Genomic DNA, 26,299 nt, shown 5'->3' on the forward strand with positions numbered 1-26,299 from the left:
GGAGGCAGCGAAGGCAGAAAGGGCTACTGCATTTTAAAACACACTGAAATAGTCTACATAGAAGAACACTGGGTTTTGGGAGGCTAGGGAATGCTGGCTCTGCCTGGGGGTAGCTAACACAAGTTACTTTGCCAATCTGAGCCTCAGTTTCCCCCTCTGTAAAAAGTAGGTAAGGGTGATGATTGAGGGAGCCTACACAAGGCAAGGATCTGTAAAAACGTTCAATGATTTTCCTTCCTGGACCCATGATTTTTACATCGCGGTGGCAGGGGCCGGCCATGGGGCCACCCGAGGCTGCAGAGGTTCCCTGAAGTAGGGCTAGAGAGTCCAAACAGGATGGGGACTCGGCCGGCTCCGCGCAAACCTGGGTTCCCGGCGGGACCCGCAGCCCAGCCAGGAGCAAGCGGCAGTGCGACACTGCCCCCACGTGGCCGTAGGCAGTATGCCACGCTCGTGGAAAATCAAATGCAAACATACATGACGATTGAATATTAATATTAACAATTGGGAACTTTGTTTTCCTTTTTAATGCTGCGTCCCGACTGAACTTACTACTGCCGATTACAAGAACGCTTTGACTCCAAAGCCCAGGAGGAAGCCAGGGTTAATATGCTGTAACTGGCGCGGTAAGCGTCAGGCTGATATCGGGCATGCGTAAACCGATGAGGGTGGGGCTTAGAGAACGTGAGGCGCCGCGTCATTAGACTAATATAGTATGAATGGAAAAGGTTGCGAGCGGGCGGTAGCGTGGCCGAGTGGTCTAAGGCGCTGGATTTAGGCTCCAGTCATTTCGATGGCGTGGGTTCGAATCCCACCGCTGCCACACCTTTACGGGTCTTACTTTTCCATTCTTCAATTTCTACATCCTCTCCCAATTACTCTTCACTTTTTCTGCCTTCTGACGCTTTTTTTTTCCCCCACAGTAGAAAATCCTCAGAGGGATCCTTCATTTCATTCACTTTCTCCTTATACAGGAATTTCAACCTGTAAAAGTTATTTCTTCCAGTTCAGCATTTTTTTTTTTTAATGGAATGGGGAAGGGAGGGGAAAAGAAGGAAACTGCAGGACAAGCCACCTCACTCCCTAGCCCAGTACACAAACCCACCAATCCCACTACCTTAAAAAACGGAAACAAAAACGTCTCCCTATTTCCATGGGAAAGCAGCCTGAGATACCTTGAAAAGCTCTCAACAGTCTGTCTGCGCCTTTAATTTAATGCTTTAAGGCCTGAGGCCACCGGGAGTGGGCCCCTTTACCTCCCAAGGACAAAGATTAGGTGGAGGTGATTTTAATCAAGACGTCAGTTAGGAAGGGTCCCTTTCTGGCCCGCTGTGTCAGCAGAGAGCTCAGGCTGACTCCATAAATCACTGTTGGTAGAAACTGTGTCAAGTGACTTTATGGAGGGCCTGGGGTATCAGGAGCCCTGCCCCGCCCCCAGGTGTATCAGCCTTGAGGTTCCAGCTTCATTGACCCACTTCCTGCTTGGTTTTCATGCTTGTTTATTTACTCATTCAACAACCATTTATGAAGGGCCTACTATGTGCCAGAAATCAAGATCAACCTGAGGCTACAGAGCAAAACAGCAGACATGTTTTGGCCCTCACAGAGTTCACAGCCACTGTAATTTCTTTAATTATACCTGTGAGGAGTGTCATGCAGAATGCGGAAGCTGACCCAGGGACAACGGAACAAGTGAATTTTAGCTTGGACTTGAAATTGAGAGATTAGCTAGTGAAGGTGGGAGAGGGGAGTTCCAGGAAGAGGGAACAGCATGTGGAATATCCTAGGGGCAAAGGAGAGCCTGGTGAGTCTGAGATGCTGGGAAGGTAATTCAGGGCAGCTGGACAGAGAGCAGCTGGACAAATGGCTAGAGATGAGACTAAAGTGTTAGGCAAGGAGGGCCATGAATGCCAAGTTAAGGCTTTGAACTTGGCCTGAGGGCATGGGAAGCCATCCAAAGGTTTTAAGCCGGAGGGTGGCATGTTCCAATTTTGGATGTTCCCTCTGGCAGTAGGAATAGGAGGTTCCATTCAAAGCCTACTGTAGTTGTCTAGGAGAAAGGAGAGTGGTTTGTACCATGGTTGTGACAGTGTGTTGGACAGGGAGACATTTTAGAGGTGGATCTGACAGAACTCAATGACAAAGACATGAAAAAGAGGAACACATCGAAAGTGATGGCCAGGTTTTGGGCTTGAGCCACTGGATGGCTGGCAGTGCCTCTCGTCTCCCTAGGAGGGAACACAGGATGAAGAGGACGTTTGTGGAAAAGATGATTTCACTCTGATCCACACTCAGTTTGAGATTTAGGACATGGGGTTGAGTAGATTGGACATAGAAGTCTGGAGCCCAAGAGAACACTCTGAGCAATTGATACAGATTTGGGAGGCATTGGAGACTGAGGTCATGGGAATGGATGAACTTGCCCAGGAAGAGCATGCAGAGGAAGTAGAGGGACCAATATGGAGTCCTGAGGACCATAATCCTAAAGGGAATGCAATGGAAAAGAAGCCAGTGAAGGAAATAAAGAAGGACTGGTCAGAGACACAAGTGGAAGACAGGTGTGTTGTCATATAGATTGTTGTCAAGAGATTATGGCAAGAAGGAGGGAGTAGCCAACTACGTTGAAGAGACTTGGCAAAATAAAGACTGAAAAATATTCTTTGGTTTTATGATTTATGGACAAGGTCATTGATGACCTTGATTAAAGCCATTTTGGTGTGAGTTGAAGAGAAGAAATGGTAACATAAGTGTGGACATCTCATCACGAAATTTGATGAGTGATGGTAGCAGTAGCAGGAGGGGGAATGGAGAGTCAAGAGAAATTTTTGTGGTTTTTTTTTTTTTGGCGATATGCGGGCCTCTCACTGTTGTGGCCTCTCCCGTTGCGGAGCACAGGCTCCAGACGCGCAGGCTCAGCGGCCATGGCTCACGGGCCCAGCCGCTCCACGGCATGTGGGATCTTCCCGGACTGGGGCACGAACCCGTGTCCCCTGCATCGGCAGGCAGACTCTCAACCACTGCGCCACCAGGGAAGTCCAACAGAAATATTTTTAGGATGAGAGAGACCGGATGATGTTTTAGACACCTGGCATTGGGTCTACAAAGGGGAATAGCTTCATCACCCATAATGGAAAGTTTATGAATTCGCCTTACTGGTCCATTCTGATTGGCTATTTCACCTTGAGCTGCCCACAGTAATGACTCTGTTTTCTGCGTTTATAATGCTTCTGCTAAGTGTCTCCAAGAAAGCTAGGACCTCTTCCTACTTGCTGTCTCAAAATTAGAACACACCCTAACACTATACACAAAAATAAACTCAAAACGGATTAAAGACCTAAATGTAAGGCTGCATACTATAAAACCCTTGGAGGAAAACATAGGCAGAACACTCTCTGACATAAATTGCAGCAAGATCTTTTTTAATCCACCCCCTAGAGTAATGAAAATAAAAATAAAAGTAAACAAATGGGAACTAATTAAACTTAAAGGCCCTTGCACAGCAAAAGAAACCATAAACAAGACGAAAAGACAACCTTTTGGGAGAAAATAGTTGCAAACGAAACAACTGACAAGGGATTAATCTCCAAAATATAAAAACAGCTCACGCAGCTCAATATAAAAAAACCAAACAACCCGATCAAAAAAAAATGGGCAGGGCTTCCCTGGTGGTGCAGTGGTTGAGAGTCTGCCTGCCGATGCAGGGGACACGGGTTCGTGCCCCGGTCTGGGAAGATCCCACATGCCACGGAGCGGCTGGGCCCGTGAGCCATGGCTGCTGAGCCTGCGCATCCGGAGCCTGTGCTCCGCAACGGGAGAGGCCACAACAGTGAGAGGCCCAAGTACCGCAAAAAAAAAAAAACTAAAAAAACTAAAACTAAAAATAGAGCTACCGTATGATCCAGCAATCCCACTCCTGGGCATATATCTGGAGAAAACCATAATTTGAAAAGATACATGCACTCCAATGTTCATTGCAGCACAATTTACAATAGCCAGGACACGGAAGCAACCTAAATGTCCATAGACAGAGGAATGGATAAAGAAGATATGGTACATATATGCAATGGAATATTACTCAGTCATAAAAAAGAACGAAATAATGCCATTTGCAGCAACATGAATAGACCTAGAGATTGTCATACTGAGTGAAGTAAGTCAGACAAAAACAAATGTCATATGCTATCACTAATATGTGGAATCTAAAAAATGTACACATCAACTTATTTACAAAACAGAAACAGAGTCACGGATGTAGAAAACAAACTTATGGTTACCAGGAGGGAAAGGGCAGGGATAAATTGGGAGATTGGGATTGACATATACACACTACTATATATAAAATAGATAACTAATAAGGACCTATGTATAGCACAGGCAACTACTCAATACTCTGTAATGACCTATATAGGAAAAGAATCTAAAAAAGCGTGGATATATATATATATGTATAACTGATTCACTTTGCTGTACACCTGAAACTAACACAACACTGTAAATCAACTGTTTCCAATAAAAATTTAAAATAAAGTATCTATGAGAAGGTATACAAGAAAAGAAAAGAAAAGAACCTCACGGAGGGTGGGTTATCTGGGCAGCCTCTAAAACCCTCATGGGCACTTGGTTCCTCTGTTGGGTGGAAGTGCCACCTCCTTTCCCACTGGGTAAAGACACTTGAGAGGAAGGAAGCTTTCTGGCATAGTGACCCATGCTGCCCCCATGCCCAGGGTTTAGACAGTCTACTTTCAGGGGAAGAGATGACTTAGAGAAATCCAGAAAACAAAGAAATTGATTTCGCTTTTGGGTTTCACAAGCTGAGGTTCGGCAGTAGACAAAAGATCTAGAAGATTATGTGAACAGTGAAAACCTGTCTTCCCTGCCCTAAGAACAGATTTCTCAGGATTGGTAGAGAAAGTCAGAGGAGAAGGTGAGTTTACATGCAAGCATGTTACTGAGAAAAAAGAAAGCCCCAAATGGCCTGAGGTTTGTGGATCTGAGACTGAGAAAGATCCCAGAGCTCAACCGAAGCCCTGACGTGGCTAAGGTGCAGAAAAGCAGAAATAACCATGTGTCATGTTTAGGCCAGTGGGCCTTGGGCAGGTCCTCCAAATTACCCCGCCTGTAGAGAAGTGACCTCCACCCTCCTCTACTCTTTGAAGTTAGGCAACCCCAGTTTCCTTACTTATAAGATAAAAATAATAAGCCCTATGTAAGGGTGGGCCTGAGAATTAAGTAAGAGCATACAGATGAAAGTTCTTTCAAACTGTCAAGCATTAAACATAAAGGATAAAGCATAAACAAAGCATAAAGGATTATTATTGAGCTTTTAAAAATTATATACACACATGCAAGTTCAACATAGCAAACAGAGGCACACATTTTTGAACTGCTTCAAGAACTTTCTTAATTGTTCAGCAGAGGACATACTGCTGATGCCCATGCCGGGCGATGGCCATGTTGGCCCTAACTAACACATTTGCTCCACCCCGTCACAGATTTCTTTAGGCTTGTGATGGTTTTCTTCTCTGCTAGGATCCATAGTTTTATCAGTCAATTCCACGTGTGCATATTGTGATATATACACAGACGTATTTACACACTAATATTTTGGTATTCACAATTGATAACAAGATGATAGGGAGGCACTGTTTCTGTGGAGAGCAGCGATGGATTAAGAAATTTTGTGGTTTAAACATTAAAGATTATGGTGATCACTACTGGCCCCCTCATTAACAAATTGAAGCAATAGTAAAACAAAAAATATGACAAACTAATTTCTAATAATTCCCATTATTACTATATTGGTACTTTTTAGAGAGATCCAATTAAAGGGTTTTTTTTTTTGAGATTTAACTGACATGTAACATTACATTAGTTTCAGCTGTACAACATAATTATTTGCCATATGTATATATTGTGAAATGATCACAATGTCTAGTTAAATTCCATCACCACACAGAGTTCCAATTATTTTTCTTGTGATGAAAACTTAAGATCTACTCTCAGCAACTTTCATTTATACAATACTGTATTATTAACTATAGTTACCAGGCTGTACATTTCACCCCCATAATTTATTTACTTTACAACTAACTGGAAGTTTGTATCTTTTGACCACCCTAAAAAAATTTTTTTGTTTTTTCCTTTTTCGATGTCCCTTCTGATATTGAAGTCTGTGCTTACTGAATCATCCCCAGACTCATGCACCGGAAACCCAAAAAGGCCAGGTTGGGCTGGGCAGAAGCCTGGGTCTCAGGTGTCCTTCCAACCCTGGCTATCAACACACAGGGAGACCTGCATGAGTGAGCGAACCCAAAACATAAGCGTAGCAGTTGATCAAACTCAGTGCTCCTAGAAGGGGTCTAATCCAAGATCCCGAGACGATCTCAGGACAAGCACAGAGAAGCTCGGGCAGCGAGGAGGGTCCGTGTCCCTAGAGAGGTAGCAGCAGCCAGCGAAAACTTGCAAACGTCAGCCCAGCTGCACGAGCAGCTGCAGCTAGGCCCCTAGGAGTGGAGCCAGACGGGCGGGGATGGGGCTAAGGCTGAATCACAAACAGGAGAGGAGAGGGACCGACCAAGAGAGATGAGCAAGTCTAGTTACCAAAGGAGAAACCAAGGCAAGGGCCCAGGCGTTCGGCTAGAGCCAGAAACGGGGCGGACCAGAGCAGGGGAGAACGCGGGGGCGGGCCAGGCCTGGGCAGGGGCGGGGAGAAGGCCTGGAAGGTGGAGCAGGCTGTGAAGATAAGACCTTCTCGTAGGAATCCCGGCCAGGTCAGAGGGAGACCAAGGCCGGAGGGAGGGGCAGGGGCGTGGCCAGGGCTCAAGAGGCGGGGCAGGGGCACGTCGAAACCCAGAGGGCGGGACAGGGGCGGGGTTAGAACGCCGGAATATCCAAGCGGAAGACCTGCTAGGCAGATCCAAGCCCAGAGGGTGGGGCAGGGACAAGCCCAGGACTCAAGGGAGCGCCCAAGTCCGGAGGGCGGAGCAGGGTCTGGTCCAAGTCCTGAAGGCGAAGCAGGGACAGGGACACGCCGGCGACGATGGTCAGACGACGAACGGCCGCGGGCCTAGGAAGTGCAGGGCCAGCACGAGCAGGCCAAGGAGCAGCAGCAGCCCGAGCAGCAGCCGCAGGAGCGTCCGCGCTGTGGAGCCGCGGGTTCCCCGGCCCGTCGACTGCACGTATCGCTCCACGGCGTCCGCGAAGCTGAACTTGTCGGGCACGTAGCCAAGCTGAGCCCGGGCCTTAGCGATCTGGAAGGTGTGCGTCACGGCCACGCTGCGCACCTGCGGGGAGAGGCGGGGCAGCCGAGGGACGGGACTAGTGGGCGTGGGGAGCAACCTCTACCATGTTTCACTCGGATAAGAGAGGGTAGGGATTTCCCTTCCGTCGCACAGAGATTTAAAAGGACCTCTATGCTGGATCTTGCGTCTGCGACGCCCTCATCGGGGAGGACTTCCTGTCTCTCTTCCACCTCCATTTTCCTCGAGGGGGCCGCCTCCAGGATACATTTTCTGCATCTCCCCACCCTACTGAACTCCTCAGTCCCTCAAAAGTAAAGGCCCCACCTCTGCACTCCCCTTCCCCGGCCCTAGCACGATGCCGGGGCTCAGGAGGCCCTTGATACATTCTGCCTGTGGCCTGGGTGCAGCTATCCGGAGAACTGTCTCCAGGAAACATCCTTGACTTTTCAGCCCACAGCCCCAGATGGAGTCTAGGCAGGCAGGCTCCAGGGTGCAAGCTTCACGCCCTGGCTGATCAACTGAGCTTCCCTAAGAGAGGAATTCAATTATGCATAAGTGATTACTCTCTCCAGGGTTTGAAGCTGCGTTTCCTGATGCCAGATGGCCTGGGTCCCACAGGCTTCAAAGGTAGTGCTGACAACAACAATTACTGAATAAGCACTCTGTGCCTGTCATGGGCTAAATTCTTTCCAGGCCATATCTCATTTAATCTTCTGAAGTGGTGATACCACCATCTCCTCTTTTGAAAATTGAAGATCAGAGAGGTTAAGTGACTTGCCCAGGGTCACACAGAGGAGCCAAACTCTAGCCCATGCCCTTCCCTGCTATGCTAGGATTGAGAAGATACCCTCCCACCTGACTCATTTCTTCGCCTTTTGTTCCTCAGCTGGACGCTGGGAAGGAGTCCACTAGCTGCTTGATTCTGCCGTGGCCCTGAAACAGCCCTTGGGGTCAAGCCCCTAGTCTTGGATGCTTGTGTGAGGAGAGAGGAAGAGAGGCCAGTCCTTGTCCTTTTTTGCCTCATCTAGTAAGTTCAGGGCTTTGGCGGGTACAGCTGTGAACTAGATAGGCAGGGTCCTGGGACACAGCATTCTCAAGATGTGAGGCTTAGATGTCACCTCCTTTGGGAAGCCTCCCTAACTTCCTCAGAATTGGCTTAGGTGCCCCCTCTGTGTACTCTGAAGTTCCTCATTATTTCCCCCAGTATAGCCCTTGCTGGGCTGTCTTCCCCTTTGGACTGTGAGCTCACCATTAAATGAGATCCTAATCTTTTTGCCCTTCCTAACTTAGCAAAGCATCAGGGACAATCAAATGAGAGAGTGGACTGGAAGGATTTTGCAAATAACATCAAACACCACTTGTTGCTTTACTGTTTACAATCTGCATTAAAACATCCTCTCTTTTAAACTGTATGTGCGAATAGAAAGCAAGGACTGTCTTGCCTCCATTCCTCAGCACAGTGCCTGGCATACATTAGGTGCTCAATACATGTCAAATGAATGAAAAAAGGCTATGAAGTCAAACTAGAGGGCTAGTTGGTGTGTCATAGACTGACCAGAAGAGGGCGCCCGAGCTACAGTGCCCAGAAACTTCCCAGCTATCTAGGGATCCTTTGCCCCCCGAGTTGAACAAGGAAACCCACCAGTGAGTGGAGAGGGGAGCCAGCTCCCTACCCGACACAACTCAGCAGCACTTTGGCAGCTATTTTATGTGACTATGATTCCTGACATTTCACAAGCTAGTGGTTAAGCTTGAAATCATTTAGGTCTCCTCTGGGTTCAAATCTCGATGCTGCTACATAAGGAAATGGTCATGAGCAGGTTATTTCACCCCCTCCCCCTCCCCCCACCGAGTGTTTCATTTCCTTCTCTGTACATGGAGGTGATAATAACAGAATCCATAGTGTATAGTAGTTGTGAAGATTAAATGAGATAAACACAGTGCCAGGCATTTCACATGCTATAGATGGTCCCTATTTTCATTATTCTCTTTCCTCTGCTAGTCCAGACAGTTCAAAAGAGAGACCATAGGGAACTGCTTCTTTCTGTGGCCAATTCTCGATTCTCTGAGGTGGAGAGCACTGAGCTTGGAATGTGAAGCCAATTCCAGAACGGTGGGAGCTTGGACAAATCACTTATTTCTCTAGTGCTCAGTTTCTCACCATTAAATAAGATTATAATCTTTTTGCCCCTCCTAACTTAATAGAGCATCAGGGACAATCAAATGAGAGAGTGGACTAGAAGAATTTTGCAAATAACACCAAACATCACTTGTTGCTTTACTGTTTACAACCTGCATTAAAACACCCTCTCTTATCAGCTCGGTGCTTTGTGACCGCCTGGAGGGGTGGGATGGGGAGGGTGGGAGGGAGGGAGATGCATGAGGGAAGGGATGTGGGAACAGATGTATATGTATGACTGATTCACTTTGTTATAAAGCAGAAACTAATTAAAAAAATAAATAAATAAACTTTAAAAAAAAAAAAAAAAAACACCCTCTCTTTTAAACTGTATATGCAAATAGAAGACTGCATCATTATTTGAGAACAGTGTTCTTAACACAGTAGGTACTTAATATATACTTATTATTCAGTGAGCAGGAACTGTGAGCCTCGAATCAACAGCCTGTGTGTGTGTGTGTGTGTGTGTGTATGTGTGTGTGCATTGATGGTTATTGGGAGTAGTGACATTCCAAAAAGTGAATTTCATAGAACCTGCCTTTGGGAGCCTCCAGTCTGGCTGGGAAGACAAACTGCTTATGAATGAAATGACAGTGATAAAGGATGGGCTTGGGCTTCCCTGGTGGCGCAGTGGTTGAGAGTCCGCCTGCCGAAGCGGGGGACACGGGTTCGTGCCCCGGTCCGGGAAGATCCCACGTGCCGCGGAGCGGCTGGGCCCGTGAGCCATGGCCGCTGAGCCTGCGCGTCCGGAGCCTGTGCTCCGCAACGGGAGAGGCCACAACAGTGAAAGGCCCGCATACCGCAAAAAAAGAGATGGGCTTGGAGCTGTTGCCCTTCAGACCAAGAGAGCACAGCCTCAGCAAAAGCTCAGCAGTTGGGATGTTATACAGGAGCTGGCCCTAGATTTGAGCCCACATGGGAGAGGTTCTGAGACCTCAGACAAGCATCCAGTTACGGTGTCAAAAGGTGAGGGTTTGTGGCAGTGGAGAAGGGGCAGGAAGGCAAGTGAGGGGCACCAGGGCACAGGGGCTCCCCTCACAGCAGCCCACTTACCTCACTCCGGGTGAGCAGCGGCGGGAGGCTGCAGATGGGCTTCAGGGCCAGGTGCAAATACTCCATCACCGTGGCTGTGTGGGGAGAGAGGGACCAGTGACCAGGGGGCCTGCTCTAGGCAAACTCCAGGGAGGTTCTCAGGGACAAGTCAGTTGGGGGCATTATTTGCTTTGCTAGGGGGAATCTTCACTTTGCCAACTTTTCCTGTTCTTGGATTCCTTTAAATCAGCAGTCTCTGCACACCCTGGGGTGCCTTGTTTGGCTGTGAGATATGTCACAAGTAAGTTATTATTAATATTAAAAGACTGACATTTTAAAATAAATCTGAGCAGATTCAAAGTGACCTCTACAGTCATGTCTCTCTCACTCACTTCTATCCCGATATGCTGTCTTGAGTCAGAGAGAAAGAAGTTGGAACGGTGGTTCAGCTCAACCTGGGCTGCACTTCGGACCACTTTTTAAAATGTTCCTTCTTCCCCCACCCCCTTGCTTCCTGCGGATGCTGAGGTAATTGGTCTGGGGCTGTGGCTGAGGCATTTCTACATTTTAAAAGCTCCCAGGTGATTCTACTGTGCAGCCAAAGTTAAGAAGCACTGAGTTTACAGTCAGCTCACTGGGAATTGGGAATTTATAAACAGTCCTCCCAAACTGCCAGAACCTGCGGTTGAACTTTTCTCAGCTGGGGGTCAAGGAGTGTCAATCTTGGTAGTGATGCTGTGCAGGGGAAGTCATCCTGTGTGGGCGCCCCGGGGGACAAAAATGTGCAAACCCCTGCTTTAAATGGCAGGCATCCCAATGCCTTATTTATTTATTTATTTTTTGGCTGCGCTGTGCAGCACGTGGGATCTTAGTTCCCAGACCGGGGATCGATCCCACATCCTCTGCATTGGAAATGTGGAGTCTTAACCACCGGACCACCAGGGAAGTCCCCCAATGCATTTAAAGTGCAAGAGATCCCGCGGAGGTTTTCCAGGAACACAGTTATCTGTGACTTGGGAGCCACCTGCCCCCTCGGGCTGATCACTGCAAGCCTGAAGCCCGTGCTCATTCCAGCTGGAAGGAGGCCAGCATAGGGAAGCTGGGGCGTGAGAGTAGAGACTGACCTTCAGGGTGAGGAGGAGAATCTAGGGTCAAACAGAACCCTCACATGTCCAAAAGCAGCCTTAACTCCAGGGCGACCTTGGGGGATGGGGCAGCCCCAGGGCTCCCCCTCCTCGCCTGGCATAGCGCATTCCAGCACAGGCAGCAGGACTGGGCGTGGGCTGCGGAGTCAGCCAAGCCCAGTGTGAATTCTGCCTCTCTCACTTTCTCACTGGGGCACCGTGGGCAGGTTGCTAACCTCTCAGAGCCTCAGTTGCCTCATCTTTACAATGGGCCTAACCCCACCCACCTTGCAAGTGGGATAGGGTTTAAACAGGGCCAGGATTAGGGTAAGGGGAGTGAGGTGCCTCAAGTGCAAAATTTAAGGAGGCACTTGCTCTCAGGGCTGGGCAAGTGCAGATGGGGCTTGGAGCATTTGACTCCTGCGAGTGAGGGTTTCCTTAAATTCTGTGCTCTCAGTGCCCCACTCGCCTCAGCCAGGTCCTGGTTCTGGGTTTAAAATGAGGTAATGCAGGGCTTCCCTGGTGGCGCAGTGGTTGAGAGTCCGCCTGCCGATGCAGGGGACACGGGTTCGTGCCCCCGTCTGGGAGGATCCCACATGCCGCGGAGTGGCTGGGTCCGTGAGCCATGGCCACTGAGCCTGCGCGTCCGGAGCCTGTGCTCCGCAACGGGAGAGGCCACAACAGTGGGAGGCCCGCGTACCGCAAAAAAAAAAAAAAAAAATGAGGTAATGCATGTACATCTGGCACATGCAGGGTTTTCACATACACACGCCTTTCCTCACCTGACAGGTAAACCCAGGAAGTAGGAACCTGGATCCAGGGCTTGCTGTACCCCAGCTTCTCAAACTGCAAGGAAACATGGCTTGAGGTGAGAACAGATCCTTGGGGGGCTGGTATAGGCCACATGTTGCCTTTACCCCAGGGCCAGCAGAGCACCTCCTGGCCCCTCCTCAGCTGCCCACCAAAGGGGGCAGACCCCACAGCCAGCCCCAAGTTTACACCAGTCTTTAAATGAAGCCCGCACTGTGACCTGGAAAACTAAGTAGGAACTGACTGCATGGGGTGCAGTCCCATCATTTAGTTATTTTTTACATCTGTGTACACCCAAAGACACTCTAAGGCACTTATATAGAATCCGATTATTTTCTAGAATCTGCTTTTCTGCTATTAAATTAAAAAAATAAAAAGCATACGTGTGGAGGGTAGTGGGAGAAGCATGAAGAGATGGGCTGGCATAGGATGAACTGAGGTCTTCACTTGTATGAAAACTCTCCAGGTCAAAAAGACAGATAATAACAAGTGTTGACAGGATGTGGAGAAACTGGAACCCTCTTACACTGCTGGTGGGAATGTAAAATAGTGCAGCCATTTTGGAAAACAGTCTGGCAGTAACTCAAAAGGTTAAACATAGAGTTACTGTATGATCCAGCAATTCCACTCCTAGGTATATACCCAACAGAAATGAGAAAATATGTCCACACAACTATTTACACACAAATGTTCATACAGCATTACCGATAACAGCCCCAAAATGGAAACCCCAAATTTCTATCAATTGATGAATGGATTAACAAAATGTGGCACAGCGATTGAATGAAATATCTTTTTGGAAATAAAAAAGAATGAAGTACTTGTATGACACATCCACAACATAGATGAACCTTGAAAACACGCTAAATGAAAGAAACTTAACACAAAGCCCACATACTGTATGATGATTCCATTCATAGGAAATGTCCAGAACAGGCAAATCTACAGAAGCAGGAAGCAGCTTAGTGGTTGCCTATGGCTAGGGGTTGGGTGGGGTGAGAGGTAAATAGAAGTGACAGCTAAAAGGTATGGTTTGGGGAGGTTCTTTTCTGGGAAGGTGACAAAATGTTATAAAATGTGTTTTGCTGATGGTCGCACAACTCATACTAAAACCCATCGACTTGTATGCTTTCAATAGGTGAACTGTATGGTCTATAAATTATATCTCAATAAAGCTGTTAAAAGTTGACATGCAAAGGGCCCGAATGCCCCCACGATGTATCCTCCAGCGCGGGGTTTCTGGTCTACCCCTTCCAGGAGTCTGTAGGCTGCTGCGAGAGGAGGCCAGGACTCTCAGAAAGGCTGCAGCGTAGGGGCCCGAGGGCCAACACCTCCCTTTGTGCTTTGCCTACCTTCTACTTACCTCTTTCAGGGCCTCACCATATAGTACGGGGGCCACAAGCAAAATCCCACAGGGCAGGACATCGACATAAATCAGGAAGCGGGCTGGGACGGACTATGGCAAACTGGGGGAGCTCACAGCCCCCCAAAGGGGCAGCCACCACCCAGCTCCAGCCAGTTCCAATGTTGCCCAGTGGACAGTGTTGCCAGAGCTGGTCTTTAATGTGAAATCCTCTGATTTTTTTGGAAAAGGTGACAGGGAAAGAAGACATGGGGATCCCTGAATTCTCACTTGGGATGGGGGCGGTGTCCAGGCACCTACCAGTGGGGCCATCCACTCGAAGAGGTTGACGCTCTCCCCATCATTGATGTAGTACGCCTGCCCACTCTGAGGGGGGACATGCGGGGAGGGGGATGGTCAGGCACATGCCCGCCGCCTGACACCACCCTCTCTTATGGCTCCCAGCAGCTGCCCCAACTCCCCACTTCTCCTGAGCAGCCCTGGAGATGGACCTGAACAAGTCCCTTTGAGTTCCGGGGCTGCGAACTGACTAGCTGTATGACCTCAGTGGAGTCACTTAACCTCTCTGTACCTCAGTTTCTTCATCTGAGAAATGGGAGCATAATAATGGCATCTCTCCCTTGGACTGTTGTAAAGGTGCAGGTGACAATATATGTAAAACGCTTAGCATTCGGTGACTGTAATTCCGGGCTCAACAACACCTACCTCACAGGGTCATTTCAAGGAGCTAACGATGCTCTAAAAGGCCACTTTCCCCCCACCCCATCAGGCAGCTTGAATCGGGGAGCTATGTCGTGTGTGAGCCAGGAATCCCCGAGGGATGGGGGACCCGCCTGCAGCCCGAGGGGTAAGGTCGGGGGAGCACTGCAGGAGACTCACGGCCACGTAGCCCTTGGCGGCGGTGAGGGCCTCGGCTGCTAGCACGTGTGCCTGCACCAGATTGCACACGTGGACCCAGTTCATCCTCGTCCTGTGGTCCCCAAATCGGAACATGAACAGTCTCTTCTTGATGTGGCTCTGGTGGTGGGGGGAGAGGGCGAGAAACACAGACCAAGCCTGGAGTGGCTTCAAATTCCATCTAGATGCAGAAGGCTCCCAGGCCAGTCTCCTCTGTCCCGGCCCCACATGCCTTCCAGAAGTCTCCACCTGGCTGCCCGATAGACAAGGCAGACTTGTCCTGTCCTGTGAGCGCCTGATCCCCATTTGGCCGCCCCTCCCCCGCCCCCCTCAGCCCACAGCACCCAGGGCTCAGGCCTAAAGCCTGCAGCCAGCTTTGGCTGTCCCCTCCCTCACTCTCCACACCCAACCCGTCTGCAAACCCAGTCGTCTCAGCCATTACAATCTGTCCAGAATTCGGCCACTCCTCACCGTACTGACTTTCGCCCTCATCTCTCACCTGGACACTGAAAGAGCCTCCTAACTGGTCCCCTGCTTCCACCCCCGGCCGCTGTGGCCTGTTCTCCGTGCAGCTGGGGGATCCTTTTGAATCCTAAGTCAGATCGTGTCTCTTCTGCTCAGAAACTTACCGGCGCCAGGTGGCAGAGGAGGCCCTTCTGCCCTGGCCCCAGCTGCTCTCTGACGTGTCTCCCACCGACCCTTTTGCTCACTCTGCACGAGCTACTCGGACTCCTCCCTGGAACGTGCCAGCAGGTCCCCACCTCAGGGCTTCGGACTAGCCGTTCCCTCTGTCTGGAAGGCTCTTCCTCCAGATAGCTGTGTGATGCACCTGGTCACCTCCTTCAAGTTGCTCAATATCCCTGCTTGAAGAGGCTCCCCGACTGCCGGCACCCCCAGCTACCCCCAACCCCACTCCACTTTTTCTCTTTCTCCATAGTCCCTGGCACCTTCAAACGTTCCTTGTACTGTATCATGTTTATTCTCTCTCTCTCCTCCTGTGAGAATATAAACCCCACAGGGGCGGGAATCATCTGTTTTGTTCACTGACCTGTCCCCAAACCTGGAACAGTTTTTCATTTCCAGCTTTGTGCCCAAGCTGTCTCCTCTATTTGGACCACTTTCTCTCTACCACCCCATTTCCTTGGTTAGCTCCTTCTGTATCCAAACAGCACAGCCATCACTTCCTCCAGGAAGCCCTCCTGGACCTCCCCTGCCAGGCCCTCTCTGCTGTGCTCCCATCTTCTCCCTCTCACCTCTACACAGCCCTTACCACCCTGAATCTGTGACTATGGAGTCTGTCTCCCTGACTAGGCTGTGAGAAATTTGAGGACAGGATCTAGAGCCCCTTGTAGCTATATCCCTGACAACCAGCCTTCTCTGGAGACAGGTTTTCTGAGTGAAAAGCCTGGTGCTGGCAGCATGAGATGAGCCATCTGGCCCTCAGGGAGCTCACGGCTGAGCAGGGCAATAGTTTCCTCTGCCTCTTTGGGGTTATAGCTCCATGTCTCCTCTACTGGTACCCAGGCCTGGCTGGCGCACCCCGAGAGCTCTGTTCCTGGTGGGCCTAGTGGGGGCAGGACTTCTCCCAGAATTGAGGGTCCCTTGGTGGGCCTAGTGGGGGCAGGACTTCTCCCAGAACTGAGGGTCCCCTGCTCAGGACACTGCCCTAAGACTGACGCGGTGACTGTGGGTCCCCATTCACACACATATCAGCCAGGCTCCTCCTGTGCCTCCGGCCTGGGGCTGGGACAACATACCGCCACGCGGGGCAGGTGCCTCTGCTCTTCGGGGCCGTAGATCCCTGGGGGCCGGAGCACACATGTCCGCAGAGCGCCTCCTCCTACAACACAGGGGAGGGCAGTCAGGGGCCTGGGGAGGGGCGGATGAGCAGGGAGAGGGACAGAAAGGCTGTCCGCATCTCCTGGTTCTTACCCGGAAAGGTTAGTGGGGAAGGCAGGGCCTTGGGGTTTCCTCATTCAATTAATTATTCTCTCAGTCGATCAGTCAGTCATTCAACAAACACTGTTCAGAATCATCCCCCACCTCTACCCCCCTCAGCACTGGGCCCTGGGATGGATGCTGTGAAGAATCCAAGGATGACCAAGAAATGGTCCCTGCCCTCACAGTGCTCTCAGGTCAGTAACAGAGGCAAGACCTAGATGCAGGTATCTGCATGGCCCGTGAGAGTTTAACCAGCATCTTGACAGACATGAACTCCTTCGACTCCCAGAGTCCTACTGTGTCCATTTTACAGATGCGCACAGACCCACACGTCCTCAGGCTAATAGCTATAGTTCTTTCCTTTTTCTGGTCATCAGTTAGATAAGGATCATGATGGCTCTCAGAGAGGTCCTACTACGTGGCTGGTGCTCTGGTAAGCCTGGAATTTTTCCCTCAAAGCAACCCTATGAGATGGGAGCTGTTATTATTCCTGTTTTCTGGATAAAAGAACCACGGCTCAGAGAAGGGATGTGATTTGCCTAAGGGCACACAGCTCAGCCTCGCGGAGCTGAGATGGGGACCAAAGTCCAGGCACTTTCCACTAATACCTCTGGTGATACAGTACTAACAAATAGGCCCTCAGCTCTCTCAGCCTGGGTCTCCTCACCTGGAAAATGGGTGCTTTGTAAATGGTGGTAGCAGTTATACTTTCCAGACAACCAATGGAGAAATGAAAAGACTAGAGCCATCAGCATGAGAGCTGGGGGTCTGTTCCCCTAACTCTCACTGCTCTGTGCCAGCAGAGTCCCCAGACCAAGATAAAGCTGGGTCCAGGGCTTCCCAAATTCTCTGCTGAGGGGGCCCCACTGGTGGAAGTGGGAGCATGTCTCCCCAGGGGAAGTCTGGGGGTACAGCCTGAAGGGCTGCTCCAAACATATTCCTTTTGAGTCTTAAGAGGGCCTACAAAATTTTCAATTTATTCTCATAATTCATTTGTGTTTAAGATTAAAATTTTAAAAAATTACTATTTGTAAATTATTTGATCCCCAACCCCAACTCCTTAACTGAGATGGAGTCTCCTGGAAGATGTTCCACTCCTCCAAGGCTCAGGTTTCCCAAGCGGCTGTGCCTCCAGTTTGGGGAGCCTAGGGTATGCCATCCTCTGGGACCGGAAGCCCACCTTCCTTTGGGGGCCCCTTCTCCTTTGTACCAGGTCTAGCGGGGGACTGTCAGTCTAGATGCACCTCTCTTCCCTGAGATGGCAGCCACGGGACCCAGGCTGGGCCAATGCCATGTTCTCACCCAGGAATGTGACTCTGTGCATCACTGACACGGGATCGAAAATCATAGGAGTGGGGTCACCCTGAGAGACTGATCACCAGTTCCTGTCTCCCAGGCCCCTGGAACTGCCCTGACCCTGTCCTTTCTAAGCCCTGGTGGTCATTTTTCTGGAATATATTTTCCAGAAGCTATCCCAGTATAAATTCCATTTTCTCCATAAATTAGCCAGGGTCAGTGTCTCCGGGTCATAGCCAAACACCCTGACTGCTCCCCCTCCAAAACCCTCACTTTACAATGAGGCCCAATGTATTGGGTTGAACAGTGGCCCCCCAAAAGATATGTCGGTGTCCTGGAACCCGTGGATGCTACTTTATTTGGAAAAGGGGTCTTTGAGGATGTAATTAAGGACCTAAAAATGAGATGATCCTGGATTATCCGGGCGAGCCCTAAATCCAATGTCAGGTATCCTTATAAGAGACTCACAGAGAAGAGACAGATGGAGAAGAGCAGAGGCCATGTGAAGACAGAGGAGGAGACTGGAGCGACGCAGCCACACACCAAGAAGGACCCCAAGCTTCTGGGGCCATCAGAAGCCGGAAGAGTCAAGGAAAGATTCCCCCCTCGCACTTTTGGAGGGAACGCAGCCCAAATGACACTTTGATTTCAGACATCTGACTGTGAACTGTGGGAACTGCGAGAGCAGAAATTTCTGTTGTTTTAAGCCACCAGGTTTGTGGTAATTTGTGCCAGCGGCCCCAGGACACTAATGCACCCAGAGACAGGAGGACACAACACATTCACATGGAGCTGGGGTCTGCATGCCTCAGGACTCTGCTACAGGGACCAGGGTGCTCCATGCCAGGTTAGAGGCAGAGTCTCAGGGACCAGCTTGGGTAGTAGGGACTGGAAATCACCCAGGGTGACCGTGGCTGGGCTCCTGCAAGGCAGGTATCAGGTGAGCTTTTCTGTAAACAGCCTGCAGCTAATTTTAAACTCTGGGTCACCTGGGCATGGTGGGGGGAGGTTGGTTGGGCTACAGCTGACACTGGCCAGTGGGGCACTGGGTGGCCACGTCACAGAGGGACTGCGCCCAGGGTATCCATGACTCTTCTGACCATGGAAAGCTGGGGATGCTTGTATAAATAATTCTCAGCCAGAGGATTAGGTGTCTGGCTTGTAGGCTGCTGGTCCAGCCAGGGGAGGCCCTGGTAGAGAAGAGAATTCAACTGCAGAGGGTCAAACTCCTGGGAAACACAGACGGATGTTCCCACTGGGATAAGGGGTTGAGGCTTGACAGGCCCAGGGTGAGAGGGTGGGGTGGGGAGGCTTTTAGGGAAAAGAGTTCATGCTCAGAGACTTACTCAGCCATAGCTACAGTGGAGCACAATGGTTAAGCCCCAGGGTCTGGTTTTAGATTCCCCTAGGGGGAGAGGGGGTTTTCAAATCCCACCTCTGCCACCTAAGAGCTATGTGACCTTGAGCTAAGTCAGTTAACCTCTTAGCCTCAGTTTTCTCTCCTGTAAAATTGGGGATTATAATTTCAAACAACCTTCACTCTCCAAATCCACTTGGCTCCTGAGTTTAGACAGTGAGGGAAACCAGGTTTTCTGTTTCTTTTTAGTTTCTGAATTTCAGAAAGCAAATAAGGATAATTTAGATAGCAGGAATTTATCTGAATCTACTGATATTTGACTCCTGAGTTTGGAAAGCAAGGGGTAGCTAAGGTTCTTACCTCATATGGATGCTATGAAGAGCTATTGAGACTTTTGCAGGTAAAATCAGCATGTAAGATAGGGCTTGGCATGTAGTAAGCACTGAATAAACACAAAATGTCCATGTTGGTTTTTTTTTTTTTAACAGTGTCCATCATTATTATATTCTCACTCAAGCTCTTTGAGGTAAATCCCAGTATCCATTTTTTCATAGGTGAGGAATCTGAGGCTGGGAGAGGGTAAGTGCATTGCCCAAGATCACGTAGCTGAGAGGCGGTGGAGCTTGGATTTGAACTCATTTCCGTCTGATGCCAGTACGTGGGTGCTTAGCCACTGTGCCATGCTGCCACCTGTCCTTAATCTACTATTATTTCTCTATCACAATACAGTAAGAAGACGCAATCCAGTAAGGCGGCCGAGGCCAATTTTTCTGGGAGTTACTGAAGGGCCCCTCACTTGCACAGCCCTTCCAAAGCGCTATACTTCATGCATATTCATAAGTTTGTACTCTTATAAAGAGGGTGCCCAAAACTGGATCCCCTCCTATGTGGCAGAAAAGAGAGCTAGACGTGGACTAGCTCACGTGTCTCCCCACCAGGACATGAGCAATGTGAGGGCAGAGATCGGGCCTGACGTTTTCCAGGCTGTATCCCTGGTGGAATGTGGGTGCTCAGAACTGGTTGGATGATGAACGTCCAAGGCCCTGGGGAAGTGTTCTTTGGAAGGAAGCTGGGAACATACCAGCTAAAAGCTAGAATCGCACATGTGCTTCAGGGAGGGAGCAGTGGGCATGCACGTTGGCTGTGAGCAGGGCCCCCCAGTACTCACCTGGGAGAGGCGTCCCGTTGGCCATGAGGATCAACTGGTCGGCAATGGCTTTGGTTCGGGAGTAGTGGTCCACGTGCTATCAGAGGACAGGGAGCACAGAGCCACCGAATGGGGGTCAGAGACACTGCTGGCCACACCTGCCCGGCCCACCCAGCCCTCCCGGCCCCAGGGCTGTACCTCTGCTTCAGACCACATGGGGGTTCACTTCTGGGACCCCCACTGGGAAATGGCCAGGCCCTGAGCCCCACTCCCCCTCCTCTCCCTCTGGGTGCGAGCCACAGGAACAGAGGAGAGAGTTCAGAGCAGTAAAAATGACCAGGGGCCCCTTGATTCAGGGAGGCTCCTGCAAGCCACAATGCCTGCTCTGGGATGTGAATGCTGGATGTGAGTTGATGGATTGTTCACATGGGGTCCTTTAGTGCTCACGGGGCATCTTCACATACATCAACTCATTTCCTGGTCCCCACGTCCCCATAGGGTGGTGCTATCACACTCAGATGAAGGAGGAGAGCCTCCAAGTGAAGTGGTTTGCTCAGGGTTCCACTGTAGAAAGTGGCTTTGCTGGTTCAAGGCCAGGCCTATGTGATTTCAAAGCTCCTACTGGCACGACCAGCCAAAATAGGAGAAGGCTTTTGTGCCACGCCGTTTTGGGGACCCTTTCTTCCTGGGTCTTACCCTGAATTGTGAAACTGACCCTGGCTCCGCCCATCCCTACCCTTTGGACTGTGGGTTCCAAGTCCATTGGCCCCGCCCACCTCTCCTGGAAGCCAGGTACCTTCTCCAGTGGGAAATATGGCACAGAGTCCTCATCGCCCTGTTCTATGGGCTTCCCGCCGAATGCGACATTGACGGTGCTGGTGTAGACAAGCCTTGGAACCCGCCGGTGGACACAAACTACAGCGACAGGTCACACGGCAACACACACACACACACACACACACACACACACAGTTGATGTGAGCAGGGAGCTGGCTGAGGAGGAACCCATGGGGACCTCCTTGGGTGCATCCTCCACCCAGCCTCCTGCACACATCCTGGCTCGGGACGGAAGAGCCTCCTTCCCTTAACTTGGGGAGGGGTCAAGTCCCCACTCCCTGGGCCCTTGGGGGCCGGGCTGGATCATTCTTCCTTCTCAGTGTGGCTGCGGCCCCTTAGCTACCTTGCCAAGGACAGGTCAGAAGAAAGTCTCACTCAGTGGGGACATAGGGAAAACACACTCTAGAATCAGAGAGAAAAACGGGATGCAGGACAAGGCAGGACATGCCCAGAGAGCCCAGATGTGAGTTTTCTAATTTGGTGCTTCAGCAACTTTTCTTGCTCCCAACCCCTAATCCCTCTGTGCAAACTCCACTCCCCGTGTCCCCAGACACACTGAGGCCACGCTGAGCCTCATGCCGGGGCCTGGGCAGGCCTGCAGAACAGGAAGGATGTGCTGCCTATAGGCCCTCTACTGGGGAGGGCGGGGGTCGGGGGGAGGCTCCCACCTCTGTCCCCCTGCCCTGTCCCCCAGAGCCGGGCCCGCGCAGGGGTGGGGAGAGAAGCACAAACACACAGCAGGTCACACTCTGCTCTGAGCGCCTACCATCAATCACTAGTTTGGTGCCTCCAACATTTATAGACTCAATCTGCTCTTTTTGCAGCTAAAAGACAAGATGGAGGTGGGAGAGTCGGGGTACTGTCTCATGCCTTGTAGCTGAGGCCGTGAGGCTGGGCTTGGGTGGCAGGGATCCCGAGGGGCCCATGGGCAGTGCGGGGGCCCTGGGCTCTAGTGCCCCTTTCTGCCACCATAGGCCTGGGCCACAGGAGAGGTTCTACCCCCACTCTGGCCATCAGCTCCCTCATCTGTGAAGTGAGGGAAGACCCCCTTGGGTGGTCAGCAGGATTTAATAAGCCCCATGAGAGGACATGGTACAGGGCTTGACACACAAAAGAGCCTCAGATGTGTTGGATTGTTTCCTGGCTCTAGAAGTCTCAGCTTCCTTATCCGTAAGACGGACAAGTAGTACTGTCCCTACCCAAGTGAGAGGGCTGGGCTTTGAAAAATAAAAACAACTGGGCTACAGTGAGAGCTGCTTGTGCGCCAGGGATGGGGCGAAGCCTTTACATCTCATTTAATCCCTACAACCACATGGGAGGTGGGTTCCCTATTGATTTTCAAACTATATTTATTCTTGTTGTGGTTGTTTTCAATAGGTAATACAATCACAAGGTTAAAAGTAACTCAGACAGTAAAACAAGAATGCAATGAAGAGGAAACTTCCCTCCCACTCCTGATTCCGTCTCCCTTTTCCCTCCCCAGACTGTTACCAGTCTCTGTATTTCTAGAGATAATCAACACATTAATATCAGCGCACACAATGTGTGAGTATATGGCTTTTTAAAAAAAATAAAACAGTGTCAAACACCGTTTTCGTACCTTGGAAATTGTTCTGTTATCAGTACATATCGAGTTACCTCATTCTTTTGAACGGCTGCCTAGAATTTCATCGTTTAGCTATATCACAATGTATTTAAATAATCTCCAACGGATGGGCATTTCAGTTATTTCCTGTTTTGTTCTTAAAAACAATGCTACAAATACATAAGTAAGTGTAGCTTCTGAGTCAAAGGGTATTGCATGCTTTGATAGATACTGTTATACTGCTCTCTGGGGAGGTCGTGACATAAGTACTAGTAGTGTCCTCACTCTACAGGTGAAGAAACAGAGGCTCAGAGAGGTTAACTTTCCTAGCCACACACCTAGAAAATGGCAGAACTGGCATTTGGTCCCATGGGTGTAGCCCAAATCCTCCCTGGAGTAGGTGAAGAGCACGATGAACACCGGGCATGAAGAGGGCGGGCAGAGCCGGGACCTAAGCTTTGCGTGTGAGGGACTCACCTGCTCAGCACCAGACATTCCACAGGAGGCCATGTGGAAGACACAGTCCACCCCTTCGAAGGCGCGGTGCAGGGCTTCCGCATCGCGGACATCAGCCTGAAACAGAGAAGGAATACACGGAGGTAGGAGGTCTGGGTCCAAGGCAATCAGAGGTAACAGCTGTGCCAGGTCCCGGGGCCGGGCCCCTCACCCCACCCGGGCCCAGCACCTGCAGGGCCCAGACAGGCTGTGGGGCAGGATTTACTAGATGACCCCACTGGGCGTCTTCATCATCATCAGCCCCATTTATGGAGCTAAGTCACAGAGGCTGTGCTCAGTGTTTTACATGCACTGCCTTCTCACCTCCCCACGAGACCCTTGCGAAGCAGATATTGTTAGTGTCCCCTTTCTGTGGATGAAGACGCGAGGCTCAGAGGTGCGGGACCCTGTGGCCAAGGCTGCCCAGCTGGGAGCTGGAATTGGAGCTTAAACAGTCTGACTCCGAAGCCTGTGCTCTTCAATGCCAGGCACTGGTTACACATCAGACACCATCCCCTGACCTCCACCACCAGCCTGCCCCCCGCCATCACTGCACCTGGATGAACTCGGTCCCCGGGCACAGCACCCACTGGGGTCTGCGGAGGTCAAGCAGGATGACAGAAGTGCCGCTCTTGGCCAGGCTGGAACCCAGGCTAAAGCCCAGGTAGCCTCCTCCTCCAGTCACCAGAACCTTCTGCTTAGAGGCCTGCACAGGTGTGGCCTGAGTCTTCTGCTGTAGTACTGGCACTGGGGCTGTTGCTGGCTCACTGGGTTTCTGCCCAGCCCCTGATTCCCGTCTGGGCCCAGGCCCTACCCCTGACCCAGATAAAGGTGCAGCTCCTGAACCAGGTACTGACCCAGCTCCTGGCCCAGGCCCCAGAGCTGGTCCAGGTGCTGAAGCAGCACCAGGCCCTGGTCCAGGCCCCGGTCCAGGCCCCGAAGCAGCACCAGGCCCCGGTCCAGGCCCCGAAGCAGCACCAGGCCCCGGTCCAGGCCCCGAAGCAGCACCAGGCCTTGGTCCAGGCCCCGAAGAAGCACCAGGCCCTGGTCCAGGCCCCGAAGCAGCACCAGGCCTTGGTCCAGGCCCCGAAGCAGCACCAGGCCTTGGTCCAGGCCCCGAAGCAGCACCAGGCCCTGGTCCAGGCTCCAACACTGCGCCAGACCCTTGTCTGGGTCCCAGAACAGCACTAGGCTCCTTCCCAGGCCCTGACACTGCTCCAGTCCCTGGCCCAGCTCCTGAAGCAGCACCAGGCCTTGATCCAGGTTCTAGAACCACACCAGGCCCCAGCCCAGGCCCCGGAACAGTACCAGGACTCGGCCCAGCCCCTGGAACAGTACCAGGCCCAGGTCCAGGTCCTGACACAGCAGCAGGCCCCAGCCCAGGTCTGGACACAGCAGCAGGCCCTGGTCCAGGTTCTAGAACCACACCAGGCCCCGGCCCAGGTCTGGACACGGCACCAGGCCCCGGCCCAGGCCCTGACTCAGACCCCAGGCTTGAGACCCCACCCCAGGCCTGGCAGACAGGGCAGCTCTGCTCGCCCTGCCCTGCAGCTTTGCAGGCCTCTGGGGAGGAGCCTGCCAGGTTGGGCTTCATCTTCTACTGAGCCATGTGGACCCGGGATCTGTCTACCTGTAGGAAAAAACAGAAGAACATATGTTCTAGAGTTGTCTAGAGAGATAATCTCATGTGGATTATCAGACCCCTGGGGGCTTAGGAGACCTCCTGGTGGGAATTAGAGACCTTCTGAGTTCCCAAACCTATCCCTTTCAGAATCTTGAGAACTTCCAAGGTGGCTGCTGCCTTCCTCAGAGTGAGTCAGAGACAAAACAGCCAGGCCTTGGGTTTCACAGCTCAGGAGACCAAGGCCCAAAGTCACACTGCATGGCTGAGATTTACACCAAGAATTCCGGACTTCTCTACCAGTTCCTTAAAATCCCGATTCCCATGTAGTACCAGAGGGAGACAGATCAAATCTGTCTGTGCCAAGGGGAACCCCACCTGACTGGGGGGGGGGGGTGACTGCTTTCTGATGGGGAAATGGGGAGGGCTTCCTGGAGAAGGAGAGAAGGGAGGAATCTACATGGGATCCAAAGGGCCTTGGAAACTTGCACAAGTGCTGCACTGCCTCTGCCCTGGCAACTGCTGCCTCTGGTTCTCCCAGGGCCCCCAGCAGTGCAGATAGCTGGCACCACAAGGCCTACCAAGCCCGCTGTGGGCTTCAGGATCAGGTTTGTGGGTCTCGGGGGCCAGCACTGAGGATCTCGTCCTCCTCACTCTAGACTTAAAGCGAGCCAGGCTCTCAGTCACTGTTACCATCGTCTCACCCCCAGCCCCCCACTTCCTGCTCCACCTGAGGATAAGGCTGGCCCAGAGGCCGGATCACCATTATCATCATTAATAACAGCAGCAACTGTGTACTGTCAGCCTGCCGTGAGCCAGGCCCCGTGGATACAGAGAGAGGTAAACTCTGCCCTGCGTGGCACACAGTGGCTATAAAAAACGAACAGGTGCAACTGGGTGACCGAATGACTGAGTAATGAGCCCCACAGGTGTTGCTGGTGGTGGTCACGGGGCAGGGGCCGGGACAGCTCTACGGCATCTTCTAGTCTCCTCTGTCACTGCCCTGCTCTCCGAAGTTCTGAGTGAGGGATATAGTCATGCCCCATACAAGCACTGACACTCATGGGTGTGACAGGGAGGGGAGACACCCCAGATGTTAGTCGTCACAGGGGATGGGTCTAATTCCTCCACTGGGAGGGGGGAATACAACCACAGAGTGGAGCCCTCCTCTACCCAGGCCCAGGGGACTCTGTCCTGGGGAAGGGTCTGTGGCACCAGAACTGTCTTTCTATCCTATGGGGCTGCTTCCAGCGACAAAGGCTGGGACCCTGCCTCAGGTCCCATTTGCTGGGTGTGCCCTTGGGCAAGGTCCTTATAACCTCACTGCACCTCAGTATCCACGTCTGTCAAATGAACCCCCATAACTCTCACAGA

At 51.3% G+C, this 26,299-nt stretch overlaps 1 protein-coding gene across 1 annotated transcript; it reads right to left on the reverse strand.

Annotated features, from left to right (window-relative positions):
* Window positions 1-5,310: 5,310 nt before the first annotated feature.
* On the reverse strand, window positions 5,311-25,621 carry SDR42E2 (short chain dehydrogenase/reductase family 42E, member 2; the record flags this gene model as incomplete). Its single annotated transcript, XM_081255159.1, has 12 exons — window positions 5,311-7,283; window positions 10,474-10,547; window positions 12,359-12,422; window positions 14,050-14,115; window positions 14,629-14,766; window positions 16,404-16,486; window positions 20,409-20,484; window positions 21,184-21,302; window positions 21,991-22,048; window positions 23,287-23,382; window positions 23,861-24,570; window positions 25,507-25,621. 12 exons carry the CDS (start codon window positions 25,619-25,621, stop codon window positions 7,044-7,046), a joined length of 1,839 nt encoding a protein of 612 aa, XP_081111285.1. The 3' UTR covers window positions 5,311-7,043.
* Window positions 25,622-26,299: the final 678 nt, after the last annotated feature.

The sequence above is a fragment of the Mesoplodon bidens genome, assembly GCF_964165515.1.
Source record: "Mesoplodon bidens genome assembly, chromosome: 15".
NCBI lineage: Eukaryota > Metazoa > Chordata > Mammalia > Artiodactyla > Ziphiidae > Mesoplodon > Mesoplodon bidens.